The following is a 16,193-nucleotide window of genomic DNA, read 5'->3' as shown; positions in this document are numbered from 1 at the left end:
GTTAGATTGTCACATTTTCAGAAAACTGTGGTTGCAAAGTTGATAGTCATCTAGTTAATATGACTTTCCCTGAGTTTTGCTGAGGACTCAAATATGTTTCTGGCAACTACTGTACATCTCAAAGAAATTTGAACTCAGAACACCCTTATAGCAAATGATGCATTGAAATGAAGAAAAAACACATAGCACTGAAATTTTAAATAAACATATTTCCCAAAAAATTATACAGTGCATTTGCTAATTAACTAACCAGAACAATGATTGTAAATAGCATGTATAGACCCCTTTCAAAATAGCAGGCATGATCATTATTAAACACATGTATGCAGATTAGCACTTAGGTGACAATTCAATTGTTTTTAATTGATTCCAAGGCCAGAAATGGGAATTTTTTCGATTGTTAAAGAATAATAATTACACCCACCAGTTAAAAAAGAGATCTACAGTACAAAAAATGGCATTGAAGAACATCATAGCTTATTGAAGCAAAATCCAGTCAGTAAACAAATCAAACTGGCAGTTTATTGCTTTTTCTAAAGTTTAAATTGATCCAAACAATCCTTGTAGGCATTGAAGTCTATCTAAATTTACAAGAAATCATGCATGTAGAATTAATACATTCATGAAGGTTCCCGACCAATCAGAACTCACTTAACATCCTAATTATCTAAGATATCAACCCTTCCACTCCCAATATCAAAACATCAATTCTCTATACTTTTTGCTATGCATTTCTTTTATCTTATACTCCACAAATTTAGAGTTGAATAGACCAGTACACCCTAAATTGTATTTTTCTTTTCCTCTCACTGCCTTGAAAATGTTTCCACATTGTGTGGAGAAATTCTTTTTCAGCTTTTACAGGAAGTGAAAGGGTTAAATATTATTATACTTCAGTACATGCAACTCAACATGCTGTGTAGTATTGCAAAATTTTTCTGGGAACAACTGGGTATTACATCTCGATAAATATTCTGGCAAGAGTAATCATTATTAATGATTTAAACTAAACTAGGTCTATATGCCTTCTCTTGAAAGTCAGTTCCCTTCAAACAAGAGATAGATTACTCACAAGTCATGTCTTGCATTCAGTGTTAACCATCATAGATAGGTGACACAAAGTCCCCAGATGATGATCTGATGTTAAGAGAGCAAGTAATATTATTATCAACAAAAAGAATAGCTGTTATTCATGTTGAAATTGGTATTGCAAAAATAATACATTCTTATCTATCTCTGTAATTATTTAACTATTTTATTTACACAAAAAGGCAAAAAAATTCCAAATGTTGTTCCATTAAAGATCTGAGGTGACACTGCTACTGAAAAGTTTCCCATAAAAAAAATCTATGTTGACATTGATAATACAGATTCTTACATCCATACTTTTATTTAAATGGAAGAGCAATTTAATCTAAACTCAAGTGAAAGGTGTCCTGTGCATAAAAAGTTTTCTTTTACTTCTTAAAGGCATTATTAAATGGTTTAGACTGGAAGCTGAAAGGTCCCATTTTATAACAAATATTTGAGCAGGTTGTTTCACTTGAATATAAGCACTGTATTTTTGTAGTGCATGTTTTGTAACTTATGTTGGATTTTTTTCTCATCTTTCACCAAAACGGTGAGGATTCCTCAAATTTTTGCAATTTAAATTGCATCAGCTTGTCTTCCTACATATCTTTTATTAACCCTTGAACTCCCTTGAGTGATCAAAACAGAATTTCTCCTTACTATATCTATACAATATCATGCAGACAAGTGATGAGAATAAAGAAAAATATCAATTATAGGATTTCTAAGTAATCCAGTGCCAAATTCTCCAAACTAATATAATGAGAATTGTTTGACAGACAGTAAGGAGAATTACTAATGAGATCTTGGGAGTTAAAGAGTTAATAAAGGTCAATCCCTTAGTGTAAACTAATAAATTTTTCAACAGTCTTAGGAACCACACCAAAATAAGATAATCCAAATTTACGCACAGCTCTGGCAGCAATGCATTTCAACTCCAGTCTGCTCTTAGCAGAAAGAATTCTGCGAGCCTCATCTGTTCCAGCTACATCCATGGCAGTTTTGCCATCACTGTTAACAAGGTCTTCATGAACTCCACCATCCAACAGGGTTTCCACTACATCTCGCAACACTTGTAGACCTCCAGTGCTGGGTTTATAAGTCACTGCCAAATGAAGAGGAGTGTTTCCTTTGTTGTTGACAGCATTTACATATCCACCAGCATTCATGATGAGTTTCATGGTTGCAATGCAAGGAAATTTGCACACATCTCGCACATAATGCTCCTCTGTAGGAGTCTTCGACCATGCAGCTAAATGCAACATTGTATTACCTTCAAGAGTCCTAGGATTCAATCGCAGAAACCTTTCGATGAGATCAAACAGAGCTGAATTTTCAGTTTTACTTGAATCCTGAACTTTGGCAAAGATTGTGAGAAGATACAGAGCACGATAAACTACATTTTCAAGTTCCTCTTTGAGCACTTTAGTTTCGTGTTCCCCTTTAAGATTTTTGGACTGCATTTTTTCTGTGAGTCTTTTATATTCACAGATTGCTCTTTCAAAGACCTCTTCAATGTACTTTTGCTTTGGAAGGCAATTTCTTTGCACCATGTGACAAAAGAAGTCAGCAAATATCTTGAGATCATCTGTGATTGGTTGATTACAGCGCTGGCCAATCTCCATGGCATGTCCCCACAAACCAATGCAAAGATCAAAATTGCCAGAATCAGCAAAAACAGCTCCACGGTATCTAATTGGAAAACGAAGTTCTGTGTTGTCAGTACCAAGGATTCTCTCTCTAATAATTAGTCCCTCCATGTGGACAGCATGATCATCACCCTCTAATAGCGCAAGTTCTCCAAGAGTTTGACTCTCTTTTTTCTTCTGGTAAACTTCAAGTGGTTCCATTTTCTTTTTAAGCAACAGTTGTGATGGGTCTTCATACCTCTCTTCCATTCCGCGTTTCATGTAACTGAATGCTTTTTCAATGTCATAAACATCAGGCTCATTTGCGATAGTGGCTCCTAGAAGCTCCAACCCTTCAATTCTTTGCTCCTTGGTGCATTCAGGTCTCTCTATAAAGTACTCCACCATTTCAATTTTACAGTCATTACTGGCTAGCAGGAGTGGTGTCAAACGCTGAATATTGGCCAGTTGTGATACTCCAAGAGCTAATAGCTCGTTGGCAATCTCAAAGTGGCCCCTTTCCACCGCATAATGAAGAACAGTGTTACCCTGTTTGTCTTGTAGGTCCATATCAGCTCCTTTCTTGATGAGATAAGTAACAACACTCATGTGGCCATTGTAGCACGCCACCATGAGAGGGGTATTCTCAAAATTATTGCGGGCGTTAACATCGGCGCCGTTCTCAACCAAACAGCTCACAATATCAAGCCGCCCATCATAGGCAGCAGCTCTTAATGGGGTCGAATTTGTCAGTGTTCTTCCATCGACGTCCGCACTTCGATCGATTAACAGTTCCACCACGTCGAGATGTCCAGTAGCCGCCGCGGCCCACAAAGGAGTGCATCCTTCAATCACCTGGTCATCAACCTTGACAGTTCCTCGAGCCTCGATGACTGCTTTGTACCTTAACAGCATCTTCACTGAGTCCAGGTTGCCATTACGTGCGGCAATGATCAGCGGGGTGGTAATTTGGTCGCCATCTTTAGTTTTAGTCTCCAAAGCGCTGCTTCTCTCGGTAAGGTTCATCCGCTGAAGTATGTCACTGAGTAGAATAACAGCGCCATCTCGAGCCGCTTCGTACACCTTTGGTTTTGGGTTGAGCAATTCCCGCCACGACTGACCATCCACTGTCGACATAATCATTCGAAAACTTGGCACTCAACAAACATGGGAAACTTCCTGCCACCTCGAAGGAAAAGCGAAAGGAATTCACAGACAGATTTCACTTTGTGGAAGGAGCATTAAAACCTCTTTAAAAAGCATCAATTCGTCTGTTAGAAGAATAAAATACTTCAGGATATCTTTAGAAATGACTTGATCTCGTCGATATTTTGCCATGTTGTGATGAGACAAAGGAAAGGCGCCCCTCCGCCATTTTCCTTCCTATTGGTGTTCAGTCCTAAACGGCCACTTCCATCAACCGGAAGCCAAGAGATGCTTAAACCGAAAGCGAGGTTTAGCCGACATCTACAGCACCCTCTTGACAATCAGACATTGCGCTTTTTCTCTGCGCGAAGGCGCAACTGAGTGTGTCACTGGTGTTCTTACCACACTTACCGCATCGTGCGATCTACTAGTGAACAGACCCACGACGAAGTTTTTTTTTTCAACTTACCATCTCTCCTATCATTCCATCTACAAACATTACGCCCCCCATTACACTGCTGATCCCAGCAGTATGCAGGATGCGTGTCAAATGAACTTCGTAATAAACCTCGCTCATTGTGGAGTCTTTGTGGCTCAGTGGTAGAGCATCGGAGCGCGGAATCCGAAGGTCTGAGGTTCCATTCCTCATGGAGACGAAAAACATCTTTCTTGAAAGCAAAATGTTGTTGATGGTGACGTCTTAAAATCGTCTGTCCACCATTAGAAATAAGAAAGAATTAATGATATCGGTGTATAATTTACCTAATAAAACGTAATAGATAGCGAATGGCAAGGCTAATCAAAGTGCAGCATTTGAGCAATATAGGAGATTTTTACCTCCAGTCCGTTCATCATCCATTAACTTACAAAAAATTTTACAATTTGGACTGTACTCTCTTGCCACTTGCATGATCCCTTGTATAACAATTGATAGTAACGGATTTGAGAGAAAGAAAAATAGTGGAATGATCGTTATCATTGTTTTGATTGTCGAAAAAGTCTTTTCTCTTCACTAACAAATGAAGCCAGCCCCCACCCCTCCCCAGCCAAGAACAAAATATACCAAAGCAACAAAAACTCCACTGGAGATTGACAAATCGACTTTCTAATTTCCCAGAAATGACGCATGCGTATGACACATTACAGTGATTACGATTGTCGCTGTAAGGCTCTTATGTAACATAACAAATAGTGACACCCGCACAAAACGGCAAGAGATCTTTCAGAACAGCCACGCTCAATGAAGAAACTGAAGATCCATAAAAATAATAAGCTTTCTGTCAACTCATCCCACGTGCTTTTTGCGGTTAAATTTGTTTACGACTAACAGTTAAAAGTTTTCATTTCTTAACGCCTTCCGGCTAAATATTTTGGCCTTTTTGACTGCCACTCAAGTGGTTAACGCTTGGTTAGCTAAGTAAATATGCATAATATCAGAAAAGGCAATTGCCTCGTCTTGATTTTGGCCCAAGATTGACTTTTCTGAAGAAAAATTCCACGGAATTAGTGCCTTCGGCCTTCGGCGCTCGAAACTTACCTCGTCTTGTTCTAAAGTCTGGCTACGGCCCTGTCAATACGCCTAAAACCTGCACTACTGGTACAAATAACGACATTGACAATAAGAGGTACTATCGGGTCACGGACCTCTAATTAGCGAAATTACCGATCAAAACATTCAATCTTAAATGGGGTAAGGAAAACAAAAAAAGCAACGTTTTCTTTTTGGTATTTTTCAAAGGCTTTCAAGGATATTTTCGAAGGCTGCCTTTTAAATATGTATAGGTCATATGCAAATCGGAAAATAAAAGGAAAGAGGTCACGTGACTTTGGAATTTGTTAAATCCCTAACGGCACAAGTAGAATTTTCAACCTTAAATGGTGGGAGAATCATTTACGCAGTCTTTGTAGCATACAAGTCTGAAAAAAACTGTGGGGTTAGGTTTACAAATTTACCCCGTTTGAGAAAACGTGTTTTGTGACGTCACGAGGAACCCATCTTTTCTACGGAGAAAAATCTATAAATCACTTTGACGTATCGTTGAGAGCATCAAACCAATTAAAAAAGCATTTTACAAATTATGCATATTTAATTAGGTAGCCAAGCCCAAATACACTTGAGTAAAGGTTAACCCCGTTGAGAGCCACCAAAACGGAACGATGATGCAAAGAGGTCTGTGATAGAAACATAAAGAACCCAGAAAATGAAGAATGGAAAACGAAATTTTAAAAAAAAATTCAGTTTGAATCAATACCGATTATTCTCTGCCGTGAAGAAAAGAATTTATAACAGGAGTTGGAACAAGGCTATGACCTAAAACAAAAATAATATTTCTAATCATTTGCATATATTACCAAAATAAATCAGTCTCTCCAAAAGCTTTTTGAAAACTAGAGGTGCCGTAGGTCTCTCATCAAATGGCGAATGGAGTATCTGCAGATCGGGTGAATAAAGTTTATGAAGCTGCTCGCGACGGAAGAAGTGATCTTCCTAATCCTCTACGGCGGCTGAACACATGAAAGAAAAATCGCACTGCAAACAAATCACAAGGAAAGCGACCAAAACGCAACCCCTTTAATCATTGCTGCCCTAAGAGGGAACCAAGATTTTTTAAAAAATACTTTTAACCTACAAAGCAAACATCGAAGGTCGATGAACTATTAAGGCTGATGACCATGTCGTGAAGGCTTGTACACCTCTGTGGGCCGCTGCTGCTGCAGGACATCTTGACATTGTGGAACTGTTAATCGAACAAAAAGTGGAAGTCGACGGAAGGGTAGGAACCGGTTCGACTCCTTTAAGGGGTGCTGTTTGTGATGGACGGATTGACATTATTATTATTTGGTTGAGAAGGGAGCAGATGTTAACGCAAGGAAGAATGATGAGAGTACATCGTTGTTTCCAGCTTGCTACCATGATTACACAGATTTCGTGGAATGTTTTCTCAAGCACGGCGCAAATGTCAATTTCCAAGACAAGGACGACTATACAGCCCTTCACTTGGCCACGAGATGGGGTTACACTGCAATTTTTGATAAATTCCTAAGTCATAAGGGGTTGCAGCCTCAAAATAACCACGTCTAACGGGAAGAAATCATTGTAAAATCGAATTGGTGTAGTATTTTATCAACCGACTGAAGTGTTCAAAGGAAGAAAGATATAATGCTCTTGAACTTCTTGATGCCGCCGTTGCCAATGACCTTGATACTTAAGACACTAATAAGGCATTCTGGTACATGAAATGTTGAATGAATGAAAGATTTCGAGATATTTCATTCCCTTTGCTAAAAAGGGAAATGGAACCCTTACTAGCTTACGAGAATAGAAAAGAGAGTCGAACCTCTAAAGAACTTGCTCTGTTAAATGATAATGAACATGCTATACAAATGGAGGGGCTTATAATGAGAGAGAGAATCCTTGAAAATGGCAACAAGGAACTTTGCTATCTTTTAAAATACCGTGAGGCTTTTTTCGCCGATCAAGGGAAGTATGACGTCTGCATTGGTTTGTGGACACGAGCGATGGAAATGGCTATGTTGTGCGATGATTCGATTAAAAAAGACCTTGATCCTTTTGTAAACGTATTCGGAGAAATGGCGCACAAAGCTCGAAACCCAAGCTTGCAATGTATGGAGGTAATCTTCAAAAAACTGGTTGCCGCAAGTGAAAGACTTGAAAGGAAAAATAGGAGTTCTCAAATTAACATAGAAAACAAAACGAAGAACAAGAGCTCATACTACACTATGCGCTTTATATTTTATTGATATTTGTCGAAGTCCACCTTCCAGTGAAGAGAAAAAACACGAAAATTATATATTTAATGGAGTGACTATCAGACTTGCGATGGCAATACCCTTTTTCACTTGGCTGCATGGTACAAGACCCAAATATGTGACGACTTCCAAGGAAGATTGCGAAGAGTATGCAGTTTATCATGTGTTAAGACCGTGAAGCTTATCATCGATTCTGGCGGACTTGTCAATGATGTGAATAATGAAACAAATACCCCTCTGCACTTAGCAACGAGTTATATACCCAGCCATGATGGCCTGCATGTGTTACGAGAGGTTTTGGAGGCCCTGTTGAACGGAGGAGCTCATGAAGATATGGTTAACAAAAATAGGAAAACAGCCGTGGATGTGGCTGAAACAGATGAAGTACGGTCAATAGTATCTAAAAGGACTAAAATAGAGTTAAATTTAAAACGTATCGCCGCCAGAGCTGTGCGAAAATTTGGCTTGTCATATGTTGGCTTAGTTCCTAAAGATGTTGAAAACTTAATTATTTCCCACTGAAAGAAACAATGATCGAGGAACTCCTTCCTTGCTCACATAGGTATTCATATGCCTTGATCCATTGTCCAGAGACAGGTATTCATGAAGAGAATAGCGCTTGTACTACTGCATAAGTAATAGTAAGGGCAAAGCTTTGATAGGCGTCTCGTAGACACTTGGAAGAGCAACTGTCACATCAACATATTTTTATATATGTTTTTGTTAAGTTAGCAAATTTATTTAGAGCACATAGCGTCCTCTGTCAGAGGTACTGTTTTTTTTAGCGACGTATTTTCCTCAAATCAGAAACAGCGATATTTTCTTTTGTTATTAATCGACTTGCCTTGAACTGTTCTTCCAAATTGAATTTGACGTTTGTTTGCTATTGTGGTGGAACTCCCTCGTAAAGAGAGAAAGATTGCAAAGCGTGATCAATTCTAAATCGTCTGTAATTCGAGATCGGGAGTGAAAGTTCACAAACTGAAGCTACGAAGTCCACAGCAACAGGTCTCGTTAATAATACACTTAGATCTAAGACTGACCTTAAGTAGATGCAAAATTTAAATGATTTAGTACCACTGACTTCTTAATCTTATTTGAGATCAATTGCATTCCTTCATTTATCCTTTCTCCTCTTTTGTTATTCAAAGACACTGATGATGTCATAGCCAACATACCAAACTCTCCAAATGACCCTGAACATAATGACATTCAAAAAGCATTTTGTTACTTAAAACGTGGAATGGAGGAGAGTTTTTAAGACAGGTTACATCCATTGCTTAAAGGACAAATGGGCCCTCTTGAAGTTTACGAAAATAGAATAGAAAGTCAAACCCTTGAGGAACTCGTTCTGTGAAAAGGCGATGATCATGCCATACACATGGAGGGAATAATGATCACAGAGGGAATTCTTGGCACCGACAACACAATGCTGTGCTTTCCACACAGGATGAAATAAGACGTCATTTCACTTTTGAATGATATAGAGTACTAAAAATGGGATTCATGGCCGCAGTGACCTGAAAATATGGTGTTTGAAACAAACTAAACGGTGACTTGTATCATTACAACTGAACACAAATTCACGTAGAGTTACCGTATTTACCCGTGTATAATGCGCGCCTGTGTATAATACGCACCCTAATTTTTGACCTCTTTTTTCCGAAAAAAAAGATTTTCATTCGCAGAGGTGGTAGTGGTAAAGCGGCAAGGTAAATATCCACCGTGAGCACTGACATTGCCGGTAAATGGTCGTTTTAGAATTATACTTAAATAGTGAGATAATATAGCACAAAAAGATGATTACAACTCATTTATTCCTGCAATAACTACAACATTTTTGGCCGCAAATCCCGCGCACGTTGCTTGGAGGTGAATAGCAAAGGATACTCGGTGTCTGAGTAGCCAATCGGAGCGTGTCTTCAACCCTTGCCCCTGTTTGAAAGACAAGTAGCCAATTATGAGCAAACTTCTATAAATATGTACATAAATATTCCGTTAGTAAGTTTTTTTATAGATTTTGCGTGTAACTAATAGCTGTTTTTGGCCTCCTTTAATCCGAACTGAACCAGTTGTACAATTTGTTACAGTCATTGAGATAGGCGGATTATTTTTGTGAATCACTGAAATCGATCAAACGATTTGACGAACCTCAAGCCTACTGTTAGCATGATGTCGACTCTACTAAACATCAACTTGTTACGATCCCATGTTACCAGTAAATCGTACATTCTTTTGTCTCAACAAAACCTGTCAGTAGTTGCTGGTTAAGCAAAACAAGAAAAAAAAGACACGCACTGAGCATCACGGGCACTTTTTGGCGACAGCCTCGACATCGTCCCTCACGAAAATACACATATTACAGTATATTACAGTTAAGGTGGAACGAAAAAGTTTCGTTACCATTTACATTTATCAATTCTTCCGAGTCCATAGTGAAGAGCTAAGCAAACTGCATGAGATTCGTTTTGTCTTAGATCATCAGTGCTTGTCAGCTTTTCTTATTAAAAGATCAAGAGAGAACAGTTCGGTCGGGTTATTACCTTAGTTTTTAACGAATAAACACTGCGAAGACATCTGCAATGCCAACGTTTACTGAGAAGAAAACAATAAAAACCGAGTTAGATTATTCTTCTAGGAATCGACTCAAATATCATAATCGAACACGACTCTTTGCTGCCGAGCGAAAGCATGTAAAAAATTTTTATTAAACCTTTCGTCGCAGCAAGAACGAGAAAACAAAAAAACAGAAACAAACAAAAGAAACTGAGAAAATAACAATGTTATGCCTATTTTTCTTACCGAAGTCATTGAGGTCAACGTGAGTTCGAAGTTTACTATACATGACAGTAGTTTTTGGAAAGCGGTTCTCCCAATCACAATCCATACCAGTTATTACGAGCCATCCAGCATCGTTTCTGCATCCTCCATAATTCCTGAAGATAGAAAACGCTCTTCCACAACACACATTCACATCGAAAACGTTTGTTTTTTCAGTTCTTAGGTCAGTCCAGGGAACATAAGTAATCCGATCCTTAGAAAACCAGTTTTCGCTATCGGAATTACTGGCGTCAAACACCATGGATAAAATTTCAGATCCATCTTTGTACAATGAAACACGCACCTGAGAAAGGAAAACATACATTTTCTAGATCCTTAACGATTAAAATCTGACCATGAGATAATAAGAACGTTGATCCTGGCAGAGATAGAAAAATTGTTACTTGTCAATGCAACCAGCTATAGGAGGTGGCGAGGCCGAGTAGTTAGGGTGCTGGACTTGAAATCTGACCCCAGGTTCAAGTCCTCCACCCTACCATTCACTGGATTTATTCACGGTCGCCCCGAGTTCAACATCCCGGCTGCGCTGTGTAAATAGCCAACTGGTCTGCCTCCTACCAGTTGGGATTTTCAAGCACTTTATGTTTATTTCAGTCATTGTAAAGCGCTTTTAGATAGAGATAGAAATAGCCCCATATAAATGAGGTATTATCAATATTTACTAGAAGGACATTGTTGTGGGGCAATTGATAAGAAATTTACGATCAATTAATCATACCTCCTTAGGATTCACAGCATTCCAGTTATTTACCAGGCAGTTCTTGTAATGCCCCTTAAGAGACGCGTTGACATTTAGTGCCTCTGTTTTGTATTCGTTAAAGGAGTTCGCTGATGACCACAATCTGTAAATGTCCGACACCACACCAGACACTACCTTGAATACCATGGTCCATCCTGTTGAAGGATAGAGCATTTGTTTTCTCATACTGCATGTGTTTAAATCTACGAGGTAATGTTTCCCTTAGATAGCTCTTATTTCTGTTTAGATGATGTTTTTGATTAAACTATAGTTTTTATACTTTTATCAATTTTGAATGAAGCGATTAAGGAAAGCCACCGTCATTAATCTCCTTTTTTGCGGTGAGCTTCTTAAAATACTGTCTTTTCATCTACCTTTTGTAAAGTTCATGAATTAAAGAGGAAGTAAGCACAAATTTCTTGTTGATTGTTGGTGAATAAGCTAAAAGAGTAAATGTGTTGCTATCTGTGCTCTGCATATAACTAATTACCTGCTCCCTTGCTTGATTGTTGGTCGCAGTACACCCTCAAAAACTCGGACTGGTTGAGTCTGATTAAGTTAACTCCGCTCTCCTCATGCCCAGCCTTGAATAACTCATCACAGCTTCGGTAAACTGCTCAAGGACATACAACAACGTTTCAAAATCAACTATGCTGGCAAATTGACATTTGTTCTGCATATGTTAGGATTTACGTTAGTTGAACAGCTAGGCTTTTCAGTAACTGGAAGTATTTATTTCACGAGAAACTAAGATCTCCTTCCTCGTAATACTTACGCCTGACATAAAATAGCTCAATTATTACGCTATAATGAAGTTACACCATCTTGTCATCTAACATAGACCCTAAAATACACTTAAACCTTCGTCGAGGACGTTAGAGCAACGTGAGGTAGTGCATTTTGGTATAGTCACTTGACTTCTAGCATTTTGCCTGAACAAGAGAATATCAACTTAATGTTCTCTTGGCCTGAATGAAAAGACTTGAGATGCATGCTGATTTCAAAGAAGTTTTGTAGAGCGAAAACTTCCACAAGAGAATGATGAATGACCAATCATGCCTCAAAACAATTTCCTGTTCTAATTTTTTTTCTCTATCCATCCGTTTCCTGAAGCTTAGATTGTGCCTGTGTATTTCACTGATAAATCAGCCTTAACTTCGTTTCGAGGAAAAAGGCTACTATGTTTCAAAGATTGTTTATAAATAGAATAAGGGAGATGAGAAGTTTTAAACTCGGTAAAGAAAAAGCGGAAAATGTTTTTCGTCTTGTCACGAGCGTGGCCCGCGGAATCCAATGGTCTGAGGTTCGATTAGTCAAAGGGATTCAAAATTTTTTCTTTGTCCCACGCTCGTGACAAGACGAAAAGCATCTTCCTCTATTTCTTTACCGAGCACAAAACTTACCATCTCCCTTAATCTATCTATAAACATGACGCTATCGACATTGCTGATCCTAGCAGTATGCAGGACGCGTGTCATATGAACTTCGTAATATACCTCGCTCACTGTAGAGTCTCTGTGGCTCAACGGTAGAGTATCGGAGCGTGGAATCCGAAGGTCTGAGCTTCGATTCCTCGTGGGGACTTAGAATTTTTTCTTTGTCATTTTTCGCTGTCAAAGATAGTTGTCGCAGCTTTAAATGTGTATATAGTTGAACCTGAGACAAGCAACTATGATGTGTTAATTTGAGGTTGAGATAGCACTGTATCAATATCAAGGTTAGTATGGACCCATAGTGTCTCAGGCTTATAATATTTTTGATCAACAACCTTTTAGATACACCATATTATCTGTTGATCAAAGGACAATTTTTCAGTGAAGAACATGGCAATTTTTCATAAGGTTAGCAAATCTTTTTTTTTCTTACCTGTTACGTTAACTCCACAATTGTCTCCGGTCCACGGTAGTTTACAAGAGCATCTAAATCTTTGTATCTTCTCATCAAACAGGCATGACCCACCATTAAGGCAGCCAGTCAGCACACAATCCTATCACACAGAGATAAAACGCCCCGAAATGGATTATTTATAAAAAAAAATATAAATATTCCTTTTTCTGAAAGCACGGGTGTGTAAATTTAAGTCAAACATACAACATTTGATCTTTGACAAGCTTTCTTGAGAGTGTTTGAGTTTAGAAAGACTCACTTTTAGCCTCTGCAGAGAAAAGGAAAAAGCTCGTGTTCTTCTCTAAGTACAGAAAAGCTCTGATTGATAAATGAACGAACAGACAAACAAATTAATTAATCTAAGGAAGAAGAGACACCTCAATGATCACGTGGTGACTTTGAGCCTTAATGGCGCTGAGATTTGGCGAGAAATTAAAACTATTGCAAAATTCGCTAGCATAACTCGGTGGGCTTATTTGCTTTAATATGTAACTGAGCCTTTCAAACTATTCGAATAAAGAGGATAAGTCTGTAAGGAGACATAAAGGACAACAAGTCCGCTTTACAGTCTTTTTGATCCTCAATCAAATGAACATCAAAGCTTCGTTGACACACTATACTGCTGTTTCTCATAAAAGAAATAAGCGCCCTGTTTCGAATAAGCGCCCTCTCTTCAGGTAACAAAAGCAAATAAGCGCCCCGGGCGCTAAATCGAATCATTATGGTATTCATACTTCTGCTTTTCACGTTTGAAGCGAGAGAATATTGATATGCAAATATGACATTTTAGTACAAGGCAAACATTCGGCCTCATGTTATAGACTAAGCTGTCAAACTAAGCTCCTATGTACTCCATTCTGGTCTGTTGCACATAATCATTTCGTTCCACTAACTGGGTGAGTGGCAGGACAGTTAAACTTTTCCCCTGGTTAATTTGCTGTCACACACAATTTCGCTCAAACAACTGAAAAATAAGCACCTATAATTTTAGCGGGCTTTCGTGGATAGAGTCCTCCACCACAAGCCCATGATGTGTAAATCTGCCTTTCTACCTGGAGTCAGTGCAAATCGATAAAACGTCAATTTGAATCATGTCATAATGAAAACCTTTTTTCTTTTATTAGCATATTGTGGTTGGCTTGTCGTATTTTTTAAGGAGTGATCGAGGTTATTGAACTGGTAAAACTCCTTCAAGGTCTACTTTTGTTAAAAAGACAAAATTGGCATCTGGCAAAATTTCATTATAGGTGATTTTTGACGTATTTGAACGTGAAAATAAATGGAAATAACATATTTACATAAGCCATTCAGTAGACGTTATAATAAGCCAGTTGATCATTTCTTATTCCTTTTGGCAGCCTTATCTTACAGGTAGAGTTTGGTTACCTTTTCCTTGTTATGATCTTGAAATTGACATAGAGACAGATGTTTTTGTGTAAATTGCGGTTTGCGGCTAGATATCAGTATATTTTCATTATGTTGCTAAAAAAAATAATTAATTACTAAGAAAGTGACTCTAACTTATAAAAATTGATCCCGTACAGGAATTTCCTGGAAATAACCCTCCTTTGAACATTTCTTTACACATTTATCCATTTAATACTCTCGTTTTTGGGCTAAATCAGGAAAATAGTTTTCAGTTTTTAATTTAGCACGTTCAACACATCTTTTTCTTAGAGGTGACTTAAAGTGTAAACATGTAGTACTTTTCATCTTCCGCACTGAATTTGTAATTAGATAACTTATACGACTAGCATGTAGCTCTTTTAGGGACGGTACCTTGGGTACGGCCTCTCTTCTCTGAATTTTGTGTTTATTCTGCTGTTATGCAATAGCCTTCAAGGACTATTTTCTCTTCTGATATCTTTTCAAGTATGATTTTAATTCTGTTAGTAAGTTTATTATGATTTTTATAACGTCAATCTCGTTTGTGGTTTGCCCGAACTTGACCGTAAGACCAAGAAATTTAGGTCAGAAAGATTGCGAAAGTATCCACTTTGTATGCGAACTGCGCTCTACGTAGCTTAGCGTGATTCGCTAATTGAGTGTAAAAGTATGACGAAGGTTAGAGATTGACAACTCCGTAAGTGTCACCCTTATAAGCGGTGACCCACACTTTCTTAGGGAGATCAGAGCTAATCCTCGTTGTAATAACTTGCGTAATAAAAGAGACAATAAAAGATATAGTCAACTGAACGACGAGTGTTAGGAAATTATTTCTAACACTTTAAACTGAAACCAGACGAGCGTTAGCAAAATACAATTTTGAGGAAGATGAGGTATGTCCTTTAAGCTTGAAATGTTTAATTATAAACGATACTGCCGAAAAATTTTGATATTTACTTTAGCAGCCACCTTACAGTTTGACTGATTAATTTACCTTACGAAGAAGTGAGAATCTTGAGCCTCGGCGATCTTGGAAATGGGAACCCTTGTCGACATCGAGAACCTCGTGGCTGTTCAACTCGCATTTGCCTGCTTCCATCATCGAATACTCCTTAAAGTTAGTAGAAGAACACCAGGAAGTTCTCAAACAAGAATGTGAACATGAAAGCAAGCTCGGAGACTCGAACTGTTCCACAACAAAACCCGTGAGGTATTTATCTTCCAAAGTCAGGAAGTAGGTTGAGCTCGAGTAAGCAGCTGTAAATTTGTCGCTTGCAAAAGCGAAAATTCCTTTTAACAGTATCAATAGTAAAACCTTTGCAAGCTTCATCGATACGACGTTGGTGTTGCATCAACAACTGTATTGATGCTTATGGTTTTGATGGTCCTCCGTGCGCGGTTTTATTCAAATAGAATGGTGTGATTGCACAGAATAACTCTAACGGCGTCGAAAAAGCTATCAAATTCATCATCAAGATAGTTATATTATGCACCTGACAGTTTACATAAGGAAAGGTTTTTAACAGGATATTTCATTATATTCTAACTACATAATTCTCGTGGAAAAAATCATTACCGGTCAACATAAAATTACCAGTGTGTACTTAACAAGACTACTTTGCGAAGCGCCACTTCTCTTTTGTTAGTAAGTGCATAAGACATGTCATATTAGCTTCTGACAGCCTTTTAGCTACGTTTTTTTAAATTTCCTGTCCCTACTCATT

At 38.2% G+C, this 16,193-nt stretch overlaps 3 protein-coding genes across 3 annotated transcripts; 1 reads left to right on the top strand and 2 right to left on the bottom strand.

Annotated features, from left to right (window-relative positions):
- Positions 1–520: 520 nt before the first annotated feature.
- On the bottom strand, positions 521–4,075 carry LOC131772035 (protein fem-1 homolog B). Its single transcript, XM_059087946.2, has one exon. It carries the CDS (start codon positions 3,840–3,842, stop codon positions 1,911–1,913), a length of 1,932 nt encoding a protein of 643 aa, XP_058943929.1. The 5' UTR covers positions 3,843–4,075; the 3' UTR covers positions 521–1,910.
- Positions 4,076–7,139: 3,064 nt separating this feature from the next.
- LOC136280669 (protein fem-1 homolog B-like) lies at positions 7,140–8,138 on the top strand. The gene is made up of 2 exons (XM_066166309.1): positions 7,140–7,478; positions 7,788–8,138. The coding sequence occupies exons 1-2, from the start codon at positions 7,140–7,142 to the stop codon at positions 8,136–8,138; spliced, it is 690 nt and encodes a 229-aa protein (XP_066022406.1).
- Positions 8,139–9,383: 1,245 nt separating this feature from the next.
- Positions 9,384–15,823, bottom strand: LOC131772049 (uncharacterized). Its single transcript, XM_066166308.1, has 8 exons — positions 15,464–15,823; positions 13,063–13,183; positions 12,693–12,806; positions 11,687–11,809; positions 11,176–11,351; positions 10,419–10,740; positions 10,160–10,211; positions 9,384–9,551 (listed from the first exon to the last, which is right to left on the bottom strand). The coding sequence occupies exons 1-7, from the start codon at positions 15,797–15,799 to the stop codon at positions 10,168–10,170; spliced, it is 1,236 nt and encodes a 411-aa protein (XP_066022405.1). The 5' UTR covers positions 15,800–15,823; the 3' UTR covers positions 9,384–9,551; positions 10,160–10,167.
- Positions 15,824–16,193: the final 370 nt, after the last annotated feature.

This window comes from Pocillopora verrucosa, chromosome 5 (assembly GCF_036669915.1).
Source record: "Pocillopora verrucosa isolate sample1 chromosome 5, ASM3666991v2, whole genome shotgun sequence".
Taxonomy (NCBI): Eukaryota; Metazoa; Cnidaria; class Anthozoa; order Scleractinia; family Pocilloporidae; genus Pocillopora; species Pocillopora verrucosa.
The sequence above is the reverse complement of the archived record's forward strand: the minus strand, read 5'-3'. Positions and strand labels throughout refer to the sequence as shown.

Excerpts from the sequence above, each read along its gene's own strand:
- LOC136280669 (XM_066166309.1), top strand. The coding sequence starts at position 7,140 with ATGGAACCCTTACTAGCTTACGAGAATAGAAAAGAGAGTCGAACCTCT. Across the intron at positions 7,479-7,787 it reads CAAGCTTGCAATGTATGGAG|ACCGTGAAGCTTATCATCGA; the intron begins GTAATCTTCAAA and ends TCATGTGTTAAG.
- LOC131772049 (XM_066166308.1), bottom strand. The coding sequence starts at position 15,799 with ATGAAGCTTGCAAAGGTTTTACTATTGATACTGTTAAAAGGAATTTTC. Across the intron at positions 12,807-13,062 it reads TTGTGGAGTTAACGTAACAG|CGAAAAATGACAAAGAAAAA; the intron begins GTAAGAAAAAAA and ends TATCTTTGACAG. Across the intron at positions 10,741-11,175 it reads ATGCTGTGAATCCTAAGGAG|GTGCGTGTTTCATTGTACAA; the intron begins GTATGATTAATT and ends TTCCTTTCTCAG.
- LOC131772035 (XM_059087946.2), bottom strand. The coding sequence starts at position 3,842 with ATGATTATGTCGACAGTGGATGGTCAGTCGTGGCGGGAATTGCTCAAC.